This window comes from Neovison vison, chromosome 4, assembly GCF_020171115.1.
Source record: "Neovison vison isolate M4711 chromosome 4, ASM_NN_V1, whole genome shotgun sequence".
NCBI classification, from domain to species: Eukaryota; Metazoa; Chordata; class Mammalia; order Carnivora; family Mustelidae; genus Neogale; species Neogale vison.
In genome coordinates, this window is record NC_058094.1 from 87,613,482 (window position 1) to 87,632,394 (window position 18,913).

The 18,913-nt window shown below is 39.7% G+C and overlaps 1 protein-coding gene across 5 annotated transcripts in view; it reads right to left on the reverse strand.

The window, feature by feature from the left end:
• SPIDR (scaffold protein involved in DNA repair) overlaps nucleotides 1–18,819 on the reverse strand; it is a 693,030-nt gene extending 674,211 nt beyond the window's left edge. For all 5 annotated transcript variants that reach the window (XM_044245633.1, XM_044245631.1, XM_044245632.1 and 2 more), the window contains exon 1: nucleotides 18,666–18,819. In XM_044245633.1, the coding sequence (XP_044101568.1) occupies nucleotides 18,666–18,698 (33 nt within the window). In that variant the 5' untranslated portion in view covers nucleotides 18,699–18,819. The remainder of the gene's footprint in view (nucleotides 1–18,665) is intronic.
• Nucleotides 18,820–18,913: the final 94 nt, after the last annotated feature.

Sequence of the window (18,913 nt, forward strand, 5' to 3'; positions counted from 1 at the left end):
CACAGACTAACTTTTATAGAGGAAAGGCCATGAGGTTGAGCCTGGCCACACACAGGTGGCCAGTGAAATTGCAATACACAGAGAAAGTTGCACAGTCATGCTAGGTCACATATGGGTGGCCAATTGAACTACAATTCACCCCATAGTAGCTATTTGCATTAGCCTATCACCTTAGTCAGAATGGGCACCCAAAAGGCACCCCAAGGGCGGGGTCCATACTCCTTGGTAGCTAGGAGACAGTATGCGCCCCCACTGATTGAATGTCTCCACCTGACCTGACCCACCCTTGTATTTGGGCTTTGTTACCTGGGACTCCTTTCCCCAGACTTGCTTTTAAGTAAAGTTCCCCGGGGGTGGGGGTGTCATTTTAAGTTTTACTGCATAAACAACAAAATGGCAGTGTGACCGGGCTGGGGCCCCTCTGGCTGAATAGGCCCTTACAGGAGCAGGGTTGAGGATGGTTGAAACTGGTGAAGGGGGGTCAAGAGCTATCAACTTCCAGTTATAAAATAGGTGATGGAAATGTAATGTACAGCCTGGTGACCATAGATCACAACCCAAGCCCCCTGCTTGTGCTGTCTCTCGCTCTCTCTCAAATAAATAAATAAAATCATTAAAAATAAAAAACAAGGCAATTATGTCTAAAATACATTATCATTATGAAAATTCCTCACCAGATCAAGAATATAAAGACATAGCAATCATTTAACAAGGAAAAAAAACAACCATAAAACATTACAATCAAATAGAAGTTCAAGAGTTGAATAATACAAAAACTAAAATGAAGCAGCATTAGACAAAAAATTTGAGCTAGCAGAAGAAATAATCAGCAAACTTTAAGACTGGACAAAACAAAGGAGGGGGAAATGGCAGAGAGTAGGGTGACCCTAGGCCTGCCTCCTCAGTTGAACACAGCTAAAGATGGGATCACTCTGAATACCCACAAAATCAATCAGAAGTATCAAAGAACAAAGCTCTACATCTACAAACCAGAAGTGACCCATGGAAGGTAGGAACTACAGACACTGTGGGAGAAAAGAGCAGTAGATTCTCCCCAGGGGAGAGCCCTGACTGAAGAGGGAACAGCAAAGACAGAGAGAAAGCATGGGGAGGGGGGCAAGAGAGGGGAAAAAAGTGAAAACAAGCACAGGGAGCTGCACAAGAAAACTACAGCTCAAAACCACTAATGGGGGGGGTAGGTAGTTACATTACCACCAGTTTTCTGCAGACAGTGGAGCATAGATTCAGAGGACTGAGACATAGCCAGGTTCGTGCTTGGGGAATTGATTGGTGCCCCGATGCGTGAGCAGAATTGAGACCCACCAGAACTCAGCCTAAAGATCCTCAGGGTCACACAGGGAGAAGTAGCTTCCCTGCTCAGAAGTGCATTTGGGAGAGGTGACAAGGCCTCTCCATGCAAAGGACTCTGCAGGGGCACTATCAAACTGTCCCACCCACCAAAACAGGAACAAAGATGCTGGCTAAGGGATACAAACTTGGTGCACCAGCTGTGTGTTCTGATTTTCCATAAACTAAGAACCTTGGCTTCCTGGAACTGCCTTCTGCAACAAGCCAGCAAGGGCCACAGCTTGAGAGCTTGAGTTCATTTGGGAGAGGAAGTGTTAAGACTTCCCCAGAGGCAAAGGATACTGACGGCGCCATCTAATGGTACAGGAACAAAGTAGCTGGCTGAGGGTTACCAATCCCCACAGCTCTGGGGGGTTGGTAACCCTCAAACCCAGCTCTGGCTGTGTGTTGCAATTCACCACAAACATTGAACCATTACTCCTTGGGACTACAAGCCAACACTGGCCACAATGCAGGGAAACCCTCCCCAAAAGGATCTGGGCAGGTCCACACCTCAGGGGCCTCTGAAATGTGGAGTTTTGAAAAAGAGATATGCCTAAGATAAAACACAGGAGTGTTGCCCCCTTTGGCAGGCAGATAGCTCTGACACAAGCAGGGTGAGGCAGGTAGCCAACTGAAACCAGGGACACAGCAAGGGTCTTTCCACATCTATGAGGGCTCACTAAAGAAGGGTGATGTGCATTTCCCAATCCAGACATAAGAAGACAAGGTGAAGTCATTTTCTTCTGTCACCCACCAGCTTGATCCACTTCAGTAAGCTAAGGAGTGCCAAGTGGAGAACAGAGCCCTATACCAAGCTCAGTTCCCTTCCCTCTCACCCTTCATGCACATCTCCACTGGAACAATCCCACCTGAGAAACAGAGTAGCAGGTCCACCCCCTAGAAGAACAGCACAAACCCACATAGTGGGATGATTATACAGTGCTACAAAACAGTCAACTCTAGGGGAAACCAGCACAAACCCACATAATGGGATGATTAAAAGACCTGCACAAACCCACCTAGTGGGATGATTATACAGTGCTACAAAACAGTCAACTCTAGGGGAAACAGGATCTAGCAACCTCTGGGGTTCTTTTTACTTTTTGTCGGTTTCTTTTTGTTTTTATCTTTTTTTCTTTTTCTTTTTTTTTGGTCTTTTTTTTCATGTTTTGTTTTTTAGATATAGAAAAAGCATTTTTTATTTTTTTATTATATTTTATATTTTCTAATCTTTAACTTTTCTCTTTTCTTTCTTTCTACCTTTTTTCTAAAAACATTTTCATAACAAACAAAAACACACCTAGGAACTAGCTTCCTATATGTATTTTAACTTATATTCCCTTTAACGTTTTTTTCACTTTTTCCTGTTTATTTATTTTTTGCTCTAATTTCTTTCTTCTGTTTTTTCTATCGCTTTTCCCCACCTTAATGGCAATACAGAGGAATTCATCCCAAAAGAAAGAACAGGAAGAAATGACAGCGAGAGATTTAATCCATGCACGTATAAATAAAGTGTTTCAACTAAAATTCAAAACAACAACTATAAGGATATTAGCTGCGCTTGAAAAATCCATTGAAGACATTAGAGAATCTGTTATGGGAAATAAAAGAACTAAATTTAATTAGGTTAAAATTAAAACCGCTCTTATTGAAATACAATAAAAAAAGGAGGATGTGGGGTGCCTTGGTGGCTCAGTTGGTTAAAAGTCTGCCTTCAGCTCAGGTCATGATCCTGGGGTCCTAGGATCAAATCCCACACTGGGCTTCCTGTTCAGCAGGAAACCTGCTTCTCCCTCTCCCTCTGTCTGTGGCTCCCCCTTCTTGTGCTGCCAAATAAATAAATAAAATCTCTTAAAACAAAAATGGAAGCTCTTTTGGTGCTTGTGTGGCTCCGTAAGTTAAGGCTCTGCCGTTGGCTCAATCATGATCCCTGCACCCTGGACCAAACCCAGTGACAAGCTCCCAGCCCAACCTGGACTACTCCTCCCTCTCTGCCTCTCCACCCCACTCAGGCAAGTGTGCGCTCTCTCTCTCTCTCTCTCTCACTTGCTCTCTCTCAAATAAATTTTTAAAAATCTTTTTAAAAAATAAAGGAATTATGTGACAACCAAACCAACCCTGCGAAACTTTGAGTCAAGAGAAAGCCCAAAAGTAACAAAGATCAAGAAGGAACAGAGACAATCTATAGGAACAGTGACTTTACAGGTAATACAACGGCATTACATTCATATCTTCCAATAATTACTCTGAATATAAATGGACTAAATGCCCAATCAAAAGATATAAGGTATCAGAATGTGTATTAAAAAATAGTAATAATAAAACCTGGGGCACCTGGGTGGCTCAGTGGGTTAAACCTCTGCCTTTGGCTCAGGTCATGATCTCAGGGTCCTGGGATCAAGCCCCACATCGGGCTCTTTGCTCAACAGGGGGTCTACTTCCCCCTCCCCCTCTGCCTGCCTCTCTACCTACTTGTGATATATCTCTGTCAAATAAATAAATAAAATCTTTTAAAAAATAAAAAATTAATAAATAGATAAAACAAGACACACTGATATGCTGCATAATTATAAGAGACTCATTTTGGGCCTAACAACACCTCCAGATTGAAAGTGATAAAGTGGACAAAAATTTACCATGCTAATGGACATCAAAAGAAAGCTGGATTAGCCATACATGTATCAGACAAACTAGATTTTAACCCAAGGACTGTAATGGCACATGAAGAAGGACACTACATTATATCAAAAGGGTCTATTCCAATATTTATGTCCTGGGATGCCTGGGTGGCTCAGCCGGTTAAACGTCTGCCTTTGGCTCAGGTCATGATCCCAGGCTCCTGGGATCGAGTCCCACATCAGGCTCCTTGCTAAGCAGGGAGCCTGCTTCTCCCTCTGCCTACGGCTCCCTGCTATGTGCTCTCTATCCGACAAATAAATAAATAATATCTTTCTTTAAAAAAGAGTAAATATTTATGCCCCTAACTTGGGGGAAGCCAAGTATATCAGTTAATAACAAAATTAAAGAAATTCATTGATTATGATACAATAAATAGTAGAGGACTTGAATACCCCATTCACAGCAATGGACAGATTTTCTAAGCAGATCAACAAGGAAACAAGGACTCTGAATGACACAATGGACTTCACAGATGGACTTCACAGATATATTCAGTGTATTTCATCCTAAAGCAGCAGAATACACATTCTTCTCAATTGCACATGGGACATTCTCCAGATCATAAACTGAATCACAAATCAGCATTTAACTGGTACAAAAAAGACTGAGATCATACCATACATATTTTCAGACCACAAAGCTCTGAAACTGAAAAGTCAACCACAAGAAGAAATTTGGAAGGACCACAGATACATGGAGGTTAAAAATCATCCTACTAAAGAACTGAATGGGTCAACCAGGAAATTAAAGAAGAATTTTTAAAATACACAGAAGTAAATGGAAATGAAAACACAACAGTTCTAACCCTTTGGGATGCACCAGAGGCGGTTCTAAGAGGGAAGTATATATCAATACAGGCCTTTTTCAAGTAACAAGAAAAGTCTCAAATATACAATCTAACCTTATACCTAAAGGAGCTGGAAAATGAAAAACAAATAAAGCCTAATTCCAGCAGAAGATAAAAACAGATTAGAGCAAAAATCAATGATACGTAAACCAAAAAAAAAAAAAAGAAAGAAAGAAAGAAAAGGTAGAACAGATCAGCAAAATTAGGAACTGATTCTATGAAACAACTGTCTAGCTAGAGATGTATCAAAGACAAAAGAGAAAGGACCCAAATAAATGAAAGAGGAGAATCAAACCGAGCACCACACACATACAATTATAAGACAATATTATGAGCAATTAAAGCCAAAAAATTAGGCAATCTGGAAGAAATGGATGCATTCCTAGACAAATGAAAACCAAAAGTGAAACAGGAAGAAACAAAATCTAAACAGAACCGTAACAGCAAAGAAACTGAAGCAGTAATCAAAATCTCTCAACAAACAAGTGTCCAGGACTAGATGGCTTAGCAGGGGAATTCTACCAAACATTCAAAGAGAACTAATGCCTATTCCTCTGAAGCTGTCTCAAGAAATAAAAATGGAAGGAAAACTTCCAAACTCATTCTCTGAGACCAGCATTACCTTGATCCCAAAACCAGGCAAAGACCCCATCAAAAAGGAGAATATATAAACCAACATGGATGCAAAAATTCTCAGCAAGACACTAGCTAATATAGTACGTCCCTTAAAACATTATATTAAAGGAGTAAAAGGATTATTCACCACAACCAAGTGGAATTTATTCTGGGCTACATGGGTGGTTCAACATTAGCAAATCAATCATTGTGATACGTCACATTAACAAAAGAAAGGACAAGACTCATACTCCTCTCAATTGATGAAAAAAAAAAAAAAAGATAAAATACAGCATCCTTTCTTGATTGAAGCTCTCCACAGTGTAGGGAAAGAGGGGACATGCCTCAATATGATAAAAAGTCATCTATGAAAAACCCACAGCGAATATCATCCTCAATGGTGAAAACCTGAGAGGTTTTCCCCTTGGATCAGGAAAAACAGAACAGGGATGTCCACTCTCACCACTGTTTTCCACCACAGTACCGGAAGTCCTAGACTCAGCAATCAGACGACAAAAAGAAAAGGCATCTGAATTGGCAAAGAAGTCGTCAAACTCTCACTCTTTGCAGACAACATGATACTATATGTAGAAAACCCAAAGACTCCACCCAAAAATCTCTAGAACTAATAAAGAAATCAGCAAAGTCAAGGATATAAAAGCAACCCACAGAAGTCTATTCCATTTCTATACACTAACAATGAAGCAGCAGAAAGAGAAATCAAGGAATTGATCCCATTTACAATTGCACCCAAAACCGTAAGACACCTAGGAAAAACCTAACTAAAGAGATTTCTGTACTCTTAGCAACTACAGAACACTAATGAAAGAAATGGAGGAAGATACAGAGATGGAAAAACATTCCATGCTCCTAGACTGGAAGAACAAATATTGTTAAAATGTCTATGCTTCTCAAACCAATCTACATATTCAATGTAATCCCTATCAAAATACCATCAACTTTTTTCACAAAGCTGGAACAGATAACCCTAAAATTTGTATGGAACCACAAAATACGCCAAATAGCCAAAGGAATATTGAAAAAGAAAACCAAAGCTGGTGATGTCATAATCCTGGACTTCAAGCTATAGTACAAAGATGTACTCATCAAGGCAGTATGGTACTAGCACAAAAACAGACATATAGATCAATGGAACAGAAGAGAAAACACAGAAATGAACCCTCACCTCTATGGTCAACTAATCTTTGACAAAGCAGAAAAGAATATCCTATGGAAAAAAGAGTCTTTTAAACAAATGGTGTTGGGAAAACTGGAGAGCAACATGCAGAAGAATGAAACTGGACCACTTTTCTTACACCATACAAAAATACATTTGAAATGGATGAAAGACCTCAGGGCGCCTGGGTGGCTCAGTTGGTTGGGTGACCACCTTCAGCTTGGGTCATGATTCTGGAGTCCCGGGATCAAGTCCTGCATTGGGCTCCCTTCTCAGCAGGGAGTCCACTTCTCCCTCTGACCTTCTCCCATCTCGTGCTCTCTCTCTCACTCTCTCTCAAATAAATAAATTAAATTTAATTTAAAAAAAAAGAGAAATAGATGAAAGACCTAAATGGGAGACAGAAATCCACCAAAACCATGAAGGAAATCACATTCAGCAATCTCTTTGTCTTTAGCCACAGCAACTTCTTGCTAGACGTCTCCAAAGGTAAGAGAAACAAAAGCAAAAATGAACTACGGGGATTTCATCAGGATAAAAGCTTTTCCATAGCAAAGGAAATGGTCAAAAGCAAAGGCAACCTATGGCATGGGAGAAGATATTTGCAAATGATATATCAGATGAAGGCCTAGTGCCCTAGAACTTGGTCACCTGGTGGCTCAAGTGGTTAAACATCTGCCTTTGGCTCAGGTCATGAACCCAGAGTCCTGGGATCAAGTCCTGCATCAGCTCCCTGCTCAGCAGGGAGATTGCTTCTCCTTCTCCCTCTACCTCTCCCTCCTGCTCATGCTCGCTCTCTCTCGCTCTCTCTCTCTGTCGTATAAATAAATAAAATCTTAAAAAAAGAACTTTTCAAACTCAACACCCCAAAAAACAAAAAGTCCAGTCAAGAAATCATCAACATCAAAAGATATGAACAGACATTCCTCCAAAGAAGATAGCAACAGCCACATGAGAAAATGCTCAACAACACTCAGCATCAGGGAAATACAACTCAAAACCAAAATAAGATTCCACCTCACACCAGTCTGAATGGCTAAAATTAACAAGAAAGGAAACAACAAATGTTGGTAAGGATGCAGAAAAAGGGGAACCCTCTTACACTGTTGGTGGGAATGCAAAGTTGAAAATAGAGTTACCCTATGATCCAGCAAAAGCACTACTCTAGGTATTTATCCAAAGTGCATAAACATAGTGATTTGAAGGAGCACATGCACCCCAATGTTTATAGCTGCAAGGTCCACAATAGCCAAACCACGGAAAGAGCCCAGATGTCCATCGACAGATGAATGAATAAAGAAGATGTGGAGTAATAAATATACAATAAAATATTACTCAGCCATCAAAACTATATAAATATATGTAAATATATATATACATGTGTGTGATGGAATATTACTCTCATGTGGAATTTAAGAAATAAAACTGATGAACATACGGGAAGGGAAGAAAAAATAAGATAAAAACAGAATAGAACACAAATCACAAAAGACTCAATGATAGGAAACAAACAGTTACCAGAGGAGAGATTGGATGGGGGGAAGGGATAATTGGGTGATGGGCATTAAAGAGGGCACTTGATGGAATGAGCACTGGGTGTTACATGCAACTGATGAATCTTATCAGTTGTGACTCTACCCCTGAAACTAATAATACACTATCTGTTAACTAAACTGAATTTAAATATAAAATTTTTTTAAAAGTTGAAAAACAAAATTTAAGGAATCCCTCAAAAAGGATTATGAAATTTTAATTTTAAAAATTTTGATGAAGTGCCTCCCCTTCCAACTTCATATATATGGAAGATATGACCGGTTTAGTATTTAATAACTTCACTGACACACTAATAACTAAAGGAGCAGGTCTAACTTAGCTCCCATTATGAAATAGCATAACTTATACATCGCTTAATTCTTTTTTTTCTTTTCTTTTTTTTTTGCTTGTTTCTACATCTGTGTTATAGGTGAGACTTGATTCATCTTTTCTGCATGGGATTTTAGATTAAAGAGGAAATGATAACTTACAACATTTTTATATTTGAAAGATAAATGAGTAAAAAGATTCAATTTATATGGAGCTTAAAATAGTTACCTACTTTCTCCCTTCTCAGACCAATCTTTTAGAATGGAATATTACTTATATTTAAAGGATTAACTGAAAATATAACTGGCTTTAACACACTTGATCTGAAAGTATAATTCTCACTAAATTTCCTCCTATTTTTATAGATAAAACATTAGTGGAACATAGCAGGGGATAAGTTTTTCCATTTTATTTTTTATTGACCCTGGCTGGTAATGAGGTTTTTGGGATTTGTTTGTTTGTTTGTTTTTGCCTTATACTTGGTGAGAAGTCAAAAGAGAAACTCAAGACATGACAGATTACCTTCTTAGCAGTTTAATCTCTTTCATCCCTGCTCTTACTTCCTGCCCCATCCTGCTTTCCTTACTGCCCAGATTAATTAGGCAGCCAATTTTATTCTTTTAAAGTTATTTTTTTTTTAATAATCTCTACACCCAGTGTGGGGCTCAAGCTCATGACCCCAAGATCAAGAGATGCATGCTTTTCCAACTGAGCCAGCCAGTAGCCCCAATAGCCTATTATTTTAGTGTTTAAGTAAAGTCACACATTTCTACTTTGAGAACATCATTTAAAAAAAAAAAAAGAACATCAAAATCACTCTCCACTTCAGAGTGTGATTTGCTTCTCTGTGGGGTTATACCTTAGGGATCTTTTTCTCCTTTAAATTACTGATAAAAATGATCTTGCTTTATGTGTTATATGTCCTGAAAGCATATTATTTTGTTAAATACATATTAGAAAAAATATAAAATAATAAGAAAAGCAAGGAGGTAGAATGATTTTTATAAATCTGCATGGATTCATTTTAGATCTATAGATGAGGTTTTTTTCGACTTTGTTTAGTTAAGGTGTGCAGTATTTATTTAACCTTTCTAATTAACATTTTTTTTTAAATTCTATGTTTTTGAAATAGGGGAAAGAGTCACTGACATTGAAACTAACATTTTCCTTTTTAAATGTCAATTTTTGCTTTGCTTTTATAATCAAAGATAATTTTGTAGATTAAACAGTCTAGATGCATTGATCTTAAAAAGGGACACTTTAAGTCCTATATTCACCCTGAATATTTAAACTGTCTCATGATATAGGTTTTTGGTTTGTGTTTGATACAAACGAATTTGTTGACTAAACATTAGCTTAATAAAAAATTATAAACCTCAGAAAAATAAGAGTTCAGCAACTCTTATTTGCAAAATACAATCTCAATATAAAATAATCAATGGTATTTATACATATAAACAATGACCAATATATAAATGCATTTTTTAAAAATTGTGCTAATAGGGGCGCCTGGGTGGCTCAGTGGGTTAAAGCCTCTGCCTTCGGCTTAGGTCATGATCTCAGGGTCCTGGGATCGAGTCCCACATCGGGCTCTCTGCTCAGCAGGGAGCCTGCTTCCCCTTCTCTCTCTGCCTGCCTCTCTGCCTACTTGTGATCTCCCTCTGGGTCAAATAAATGAATAAAATCTTAAAAAAAAATGTGCTAATAAAACCATAAAAGACTCAAGTAGAGAGAACAAACTGAGAGTTCCTGGAAGGGAGGCTGGGGGGAGCTAAATGGGGTGATGGGTATTAAAAGAGTGCACTTGTAATCAGCACTGGGTGTTGCCTGTAATCGGTGAATCATTAAATTCTACCCCTGAAGCTAATAATACACTATACATTAACTAACTCGAATTTAAATAAAATCTAAGGGGCGCCTGGGTGGCTCAGTGGGTTAAAGCCTCTGCCTTCAGATCAGGTCATGATCTCAGGATCCTGGGATGGAGCCCTGTATGGAGCTCACTGCTCAGGAGGGAGCCTGCTTCCTCCTTTCTCTCTCTGCCTACCTCTCTGCCTACTTGTGATCTCTGTCTGTCAAATAAATAAATAAAATCTTTAAAAATAAATAAATAAATAAAACCTAAAAAAAAAAATTTGCACTAATAGTACAAAAAGGAATAAAACACTTAAGGAATACATGTAACCAAGAAGGGGCAAGACTTTCACAGTGAAAACTACAAAATACAGTTGAAAGAAATTAAAGATCTAAATAAAATGGAAAGACAGCCCATGTTCATGGATTGGAAAAGGGAAACTTACTCTTTTTTGAGAGAGAGAGTGAGAGTGCAGGGAGAGGGGAAGAGAGAGACAGAGAGACAGAGAGAGAATCTTAACCAAGCTCCACTCCTAGCATGGAGCCTGACCATGGTCTCAATCTCATGACCCTGAGATCATGACCTGAGCCAAAATCAAAAGTCAGACACAACCAACTGATCCACCCAGGTACCCTGGAAAATTGATATTAAGATGACAATACTCTCCTATTTACAGACTTAATCCAATAAAAACCCCAGATGGCTGTTTGCAGAAGTTGACAAGCTAATGTTATTACTCACATGGAAAGTCAAGGAACCCAGAACAATTTTAATACTCTTAAAACTTAAAAAAAATTAAGGACTTCACAAGCTACAATAATTAAGAAAGTATGGTACTGGCATAAAGATAGCACATATATCAATGGAAGAGAATTCATAGTTAAGAAATAAACTCTTACATTTATGGTCAACTGAATTTTTAAAAAAGCCAATAAAATAGAGTGGAAAAAAAATAATCTTTCAACTAATGGTGCTGGGACAACTGGATATCCACACATACAAAAATTAACTCAAAGTTAACCACAATTTTAAATAAAAAAGCTAAAACTATAAAATTCTTAGAAATAAATCTTCATGGAGCACCTGGGTGATTCAGTTGGTTAAGCATCTGCCTTTGGCTCAGGTCATGATCCTGGAGTCCCAGGATGGAGTCCCATATCAGGCTCCTTGCTCAGCAGGGAGCCTACTTCTCCCTCTGCCTGTTGCTCCCCCTGGCTTCCGCTGGTCAAGTGCTCACTCTCTCTCTCATGAATAAAATCTTAAAAAAAAAAAAAAAAATACAATCTTAAAAAAATAAAATTAAACATCCACAGGGTGCCTGCATGGCTCAATGGGTTAAAGCCTCTGTCTTCAGCTCAGGTCATGATCCCAGGGTCCTGGGATTGAGCCTAAGGTCCTGGGATCGAGCCCCCATCAGGCTCTCTGCTCAGCAGGGAGCCTGCTTCCCCATCTCTCTCTCTCTGCCTACTTGTGATCTGTCAAATAAATAAATAAAATCTTTTAAAAAACAAACAAACAAACACTTAAACATCCAAATACCATATGACCCAGCAATTACATTCCTGGGCATTTATCTTAGAAAAAAGAAAACCTATGTTCAAATAAAAATCTGTACACAAGTGTTCATAACAGCTTTATTCATAATAGCCAAAACTGGAAACAGCCTGAAGGTCCTTCAACAAGTAAAATGTTGAGCCTACCTGTAGTAAATTCATTTCATGGAGTATTACTGAGCAATACAATGAAAAAACTGATAAACAACAACTTGGATTAATCTCCAGAGAATTATGCTGAGTGAAAAAAAAAAAAAAGAAAGAGAGAGAGAAAAAGAATCCAAAAGATTACAAACCATAAAATTCCATCTCTATAACATTTCTGAAACAATGCAATGCTTAAAATGGTGAACAGATTAGTGACCACCAGGTGTTAGTGGTGAGAGTTACTGGAAGGGAGTGGGTATGATTAATAAAGGGATCCCTGTGCTAATGGAACTGTGCAGTATCTCTAGTAATGGTGAATACATGGCCCTAACATGTGTAAAAATGTACAGAACTAAACACGGACAGGTATAGGGAAATTTGTACAATATAATTGGATTGTATTAATGTCAATATATCTGTAGTGATGTTGTTTTACAGTTTTGCACATGTTGCTATTGGAGCAAACTAGGTGAAGGATACAGGAGATCTCTATTATTCTTTACAACTGTATGTAATTCTACAGCTATCTCAATTTTAAAAAGTAATTGCTTCTCAGGGACAGAATTACATACAGGAAAGAATAGGGTACGAATTGCTGGTTTTCAGGAGAAACTTTATTGTTCTATTTTATCTTATTTGTAGGCATATATTATTGATTAAAAAGAAAGAACACCTTCTCCCTTAAATGAGGTATATATGTGAAGTATTTAACAATAAATGTTAGCTCTCTTTCCCTGCTTTTTAAGGATGATGTAGACTAAGACGTCAATACTAAGTAGTCCAATTCTGAATACAGCCACCAGTAAATCATCCTATGAGATTATCAAGGGCTAAAATTGTAATCTTAAGGTATTCCTACAAAAATAACTACGAGACAATCTCTCACCATCACTGAACAACTTTAAAACTAAGACTCCTAGTCCTTCTTCAGCAAGTTGAAAGAAGTAATTCCAGGGAAATCTAGAGGCAAAGTAATAGAGGATGTATAATAGGTTTGTTCTTAGATAGAAATCCTTTCATTATCATGGCGTTTCTTATTAACTGCTCTCACCACTGCAAATATTGAGGGCTCGTGTGTTCAGTATATCATTTCAAGCATTCTCATCATTTAATCATCATACTGATGCCGAAACAGGTATTATTTCCATTTTCAAGACAAAAGAGCTACAACCTAGAAATGTAATCAGAGAGCTAGTAAGCAATATGTCATTATTTCCCCCCATGTATGTTCAATTACAAAAATAAGGATTCTAGCCACTGACTCTGCATTATCTCATCTTAACAAAAGTGCCTAACAATTACTATAATGTGCACCTTCTACACAAAGAAGGTACCACTGGCTGAGTTTCTGACTGGTACTTGGGATTCTCTGAGTATCTGGGAATTCACTAGGACATTTTTAAGTCACAAGCCCATTCATTTTATCAGTTACTAGTTTGCTTCCAATCACGATGTCTCCCCTACCATTCTGCACTCTATGGCCAACAACTACAGTATTGCTTTTCAAGCATTAAGGCTCCTTCCCTTCTACCAATTCACTTTACCAATCACTAATCCACAGGGCTACTGTAAAAAGACTCCAGAATGAGAACCTCCTTCCTATTTTCTTATTACATGTTCCTGGGCAATGCTGGTAAACGCTCTTAATCATTCCCTAGTCCTCTATTCACACACACATACAAACACATACATATACCAATTCCATACCCACACTTCCCTTTAGATCTCTCCATGTCACTATCGTAATTCATGTCATCACATCTTCCCCAAGGTTAAAATCTGCTATATACCCCTTCCCTATGGTCTCAAAAGAAAAATGTTCCCAGTCTCCAAAACTAAGCCCCTTCTGTAACAGAATCCAATCTTTCTAGCAAAGGGTCCTTATTTTCTACATTGGCTCCACCCCTCCTGCTTCAAAAAAGCAAAACGTTTCCCTTCCCTGAGAAACACTTTTCACTTGAAATGTAGCCCTATGTACTCATCAGTTCAAACTAACATATACATTATATTTAATACCTACCATCATACCCTTGCCATTATGCAAGAAGCACCAGAAATAAAGGAAGTTTTTTGATGAGAACCCAAAAAACTAAGAAAGGAAGGTGTCATCAGGAAGATATAATTTGCCTTTCCTCCCTTTGAGAATCTTGCCAAGATAGTTTTCTCCTTCAATGGGGAAAGAGTGGAGAGAACAGGGAGAGCTATAAATCAGCCTGGGAGGCAAAAGGAACTGTGAGTAAAGGGGAAGACCAGAAAATCCCAAAAGGCAAAGGTCCGTAACTAGAGGAGAAAGAGAGTATTTGTGGTCATTCCTGGCTTTTAGCAAGGAAAGGGAACACAAAGCACAAAGGAAAAAAGAACTAGGAAGGGACAGCAAAGGGGCCTAAGGCAGGAGGGAGCAAAAAACTAAAATACTCCCTAGCCTTTGAGCAACTGCCTGCTCCAATCTCTCCCTGGGACTGAAGTTTCACATATCTGTACATCCTAACATCAAGTAAGAACCAACTAATTCTCCTCAACCTTTCTGTTTTTCAGAGGTTCAACTTCTGAGACACCACTAATTCTCCCCTCTTCATCTTTGAATTCCTGGTGCCTATCTCATCTTCCTTTTATAATGTATCAATTCAGTCCTCTCCCAACACCATTACCAATTCTACCACGTTAGTCCATGACCATATCAACTGTCATCTTAAGATTCCAGAAAGATCTCTGTGGCTTGTCCAAAATCACAAAATTAGTTATTTGCAGAGCTGAGGCTAGTACCCAAGTCTTCTACATTATTTCCCTATGTTTCTTCAGAGCTAGATACTTGCAAATCTTCTGAACTAGTAGCCCTTCCATTCATTCATCAGATATTTATTAAGTACTTAATATGTACAAGCAGTTTTGACAGGTGATGCGGGAACATGGGGTGAAGGCATAATTTAAAATGCCACATCATTAGGATAGGTACAAGTAAACCTAATGTAAGACCTGAAGCTCTGATACAAAGTTACAAAGGAATACAGAATAAAGTTTACTTACAACTGGGATGATCGGAAAAAGGTGAGATTTGAAATGGACCTTGACAGATGATCAAAGTTCCAATAAGCAGAAATGAAAGAAATGGTATTACTCCAAACCAAGAACATGAGCAAATACCAAGAAGCAAAAAAATACAGTGAAAACAATCATTTATTTTACCTAAATGATAAATAATGAACAAAGCTGTAAAGTTAAGGAATAAGGTATGGCCACATTGTGGAAGCTGTGAATAACAGGCTATGAGAGCCTTAACAAAAGCAAGGTCTTCGTGACCTTGGGCAAATTACTTAACTTCTCTGCTGTGCCTCCATTTTCTTGTCCATAGAATAAGACTAATAGAACCTGTTTAATAGGATTGTTGAATTAAATGAGTTAATACGTATAAGGCTTTTAGCACAGATTAAGTCCAAAGTAAATGATTATATAGTCAATAAGAAGTAAAACGATGCGTATATAAGAATATAATTAAAGTGGTGTCTCTAAGGGAAAATCATCTCAGAAGATGGAACAGGAACATGCTACATGGCTGGTACCACAAAAACACTCCAAGCATGGACCTGACCTAGGGTGGAAGAGATGGTATGTCACTTCTGACACTGTTATAAAGACACCAGGGCCTCTTCCTTAGTCCATCCCTCTCTCTTTCTCTTCAGAAAGTCAGTTGCCATGTTGTAAGAACAGCCCTTTGGAAGAGGCAAGGAACTGACACTTGCCAACAAACACATGGGTGAATTTGGAAGTGGATCCTACAGCCTTATTGACCCTTTATTTGACTGCAACTTGTAGGAGACCCTGAGCTGGAACCAGCCAGGTGAGCCATTCCCAGATTCCTGACCTTCAGAAACTATATGAAAACATAAGCATTTGTTTTAAGCTGCTTCAGTTTTGAGACAATTCACAAACAGGAATAGATCACTAATACAATTATTGAAAAGCAAAACTCATAAATTCTTGCAAACTTCTAGAATAAAGAGGGCAGAACTGAGTCTCAATTCAAAAACTAAGATTTCTAAGTTATATTTAACACCTGACATTAAATTTTTGGTTGCCAAGGCATCCAATCCAGAAGATGTCCATCTTGAATAAACATAGCACCAGTTACATGACAATTACTAGCAAATCAGCATGATAAGGAATTAAGCCATCCCTCCTCATAAAGGTCCCTCTGTCAAAAAACCCTTGATAACCTATATGACTGACCATCTGAGTGACCCAGCTTCTTTCTTCTGGTACCCTAATTCCCACTCTTAGGCTTTAAATTAGCCAATAAAGAATGAAGCTCCAAAACCCTATAAACATCACTCTCAGAATATAATAAAGGCAGACCCCAGGTTCTCTTGTCTCCTTCTCCCTCAGACTCCCTCAGCCTCGCAGCATGGCCCTTGGGTGTGCAATATACCCTCCAGGACCTGAGTAATAAATCTCATTCTTCAAAGTTCCTTGATGGGTTTTTGTTGAAGTACATCCTGCAATCATAATAACCACAGGGTCTGCTCAGCCACAACAGTGGCTCTGGTTGGAGGAAATGGATTGCTACAAGTAATCTGGTGGCCAGGCAAGGTGCCTCAGGCACTCCTAGCCAAGCATCACTATGAATAGGCTGAGACCAACACAACCCAGAAGAAACAGTGAGGGTTTAGTGGACTAAGAATATGCAATTGATGACCTCATAATAACACAGAGTTTAAACTGAGCTCAAGGAAAAGTCAGCTATATAGCAGAGACAACTAACATAAATCTGTAAGACTGCAGAGAACAAATATGTAAAGTGAGAAAAAGCACAAGATCAAAAAAAAGGACATGACAGAGAAAGAGTAAAGAGAAGTAAATATGGGGTGCCTGGGTGGCAGCTCAGTTGAGCATCCAACTCTTGATTCTGGCTCAGATCATGATCTCAGGGTTATGAGGTTGAACCCAGAGTCCAGCTCTCCTCTCAGTGGGGAGTATGCTTAAGATTCTTTCCCTCTCCTCCTGCCCCTTACACCACCTCATGCACTCATAATCTCCTCTCTATGTAAAAACAAATCTTTAAAGAGAAGTAAATGAGCAGATGCAAGACAGAAAGAGAATCAGGAGACAAAGTCTGGGATACTTGCTCCCCCCTCAGAAGAATTAAAAGAAAGTGATAAATGTGTCAAATGCTACAGTGACCATGAGCTAACAAGTTCATGTAATTCCTTGATTTCTTTTCACATTTCAATATTTCTGGAATTGGATGTGTCTTACAATCAATAGGTATGTCTGACATAGGCTTCTTTTCTTCCTTTATGATCAGTTACAATATTCACAGTGTCTGACAATCAATTATATTCCAGAAGAAAAGAAACATAATGATAAGGAAGTTGAACCAGTATATATGGACCATTTTTTTCAAGGAGTTTCTTTTCTTTCTTTCTTTCTTTCTTTCTTTCTTGTTTTATTTAAAGGAGGAGGAGTCAAAAAGAAGGCACTTAGAGACATCTGGGTGGCTTAGTCAGTTAAGCCCAACTCTTGATTTTTCACTCAGGCAATAATCTCACGGTCATGAGATCAAGCCCCTAACACCCCTCCCCCTGCACACACACACCGTGGGCTCTGCGCTAGGCATGGAGCCCCCTTAAAACACTCTCTCTCCCCTTCCCTCTGGTCCCCCCCACTACTGGAATGCTCTCTTTTGGAGGAAAAAAAAAGGAAGCACAGTGTTTGCTTTTCAAAATTTTGTTTTAGTATGATGAGACAAGCATGTTTCTGAGCAAGGAACTTAGAAACAGCTTACAAAGGTAATGGCGTGAATGCCAAGACAAACACAATTCAGAGGAGAAAAAGATGTACTCACAAATACAGGTACAATCATCTAAATATCATTAATGTAGTATTTCCAGACGCTGTGGTGTAAGTTGGTATACACAGTTTGGCCGCGGTTAGCTTCGGACTCGGACTCCTCTCCTACTGACCCAGGAACAGAAGAATCAGAAACACTTTAGCATAGAAAGGAAAAGTGTGGCAACAGAGATATCTTTGCGGAGGGGGCCGGGGGGAGCACATCCATTCCAATATCCACCGCTGTCTTCGAGTATTACACGACAGTCAAAAATAGACAATGCCAAACACTAGCGAGGGTAAATATATCTCACACGCTAGTTCCAGATTCAACCCCTGCTCACTCACTTCCGTCACCTCTCCCACTTCCCAGGGAAGTGGCTCTCCCCTCCGCGGACGCAGTGGTTATTCTTCAGGCCCTTCCATCCCACTGGGAAGGCGCCCTCGACCGCCCGCACGACTCAGTCCGCACACCTCGGCAAGAAACAGACCTCAGAAGAGGCAAACCGCAACGCTTGTTCTATCTGTTCACCGAAAACCTGCCGCAGCCTAGCGAAAGATCACCGTCTACACAGCGCCCACCTCTCATCCCTACCAGCCTGAGGCCAGCCGCGCTCCTGCGCCCCGTCTGCCCGGCCCAGGGGGAAGAAAGGGGAGTGGAGACAGACTGGCGCGGCGTTGGGGGAGGGCTCCAGAGTGACCAGGAATCACAGCGGGCCTGGTCTCACGCAGGTTCCCAACCCATAACTTCCTTACCTTCCGTCCACTACAGATACTGCTGCGGGGCATCTCTAGGCACACCGCCGGCACCCACGCGCTCAGGATCCCCTAAACTCGCGCCTCCTCGTCCAGGGGCCGGAAGGGTGCCAGCCTCCCAACGCTCAGGGCGCACAGTGTAGCGCGCAGCAATTGGCTGGCGCTGGGACAGGGGACGGGATTTCGCCGGCGCCCTCCCCTCCCGGCTCCGTGCGCCACGCGTGCGTTGTGATTGGAGGACCTTCGGG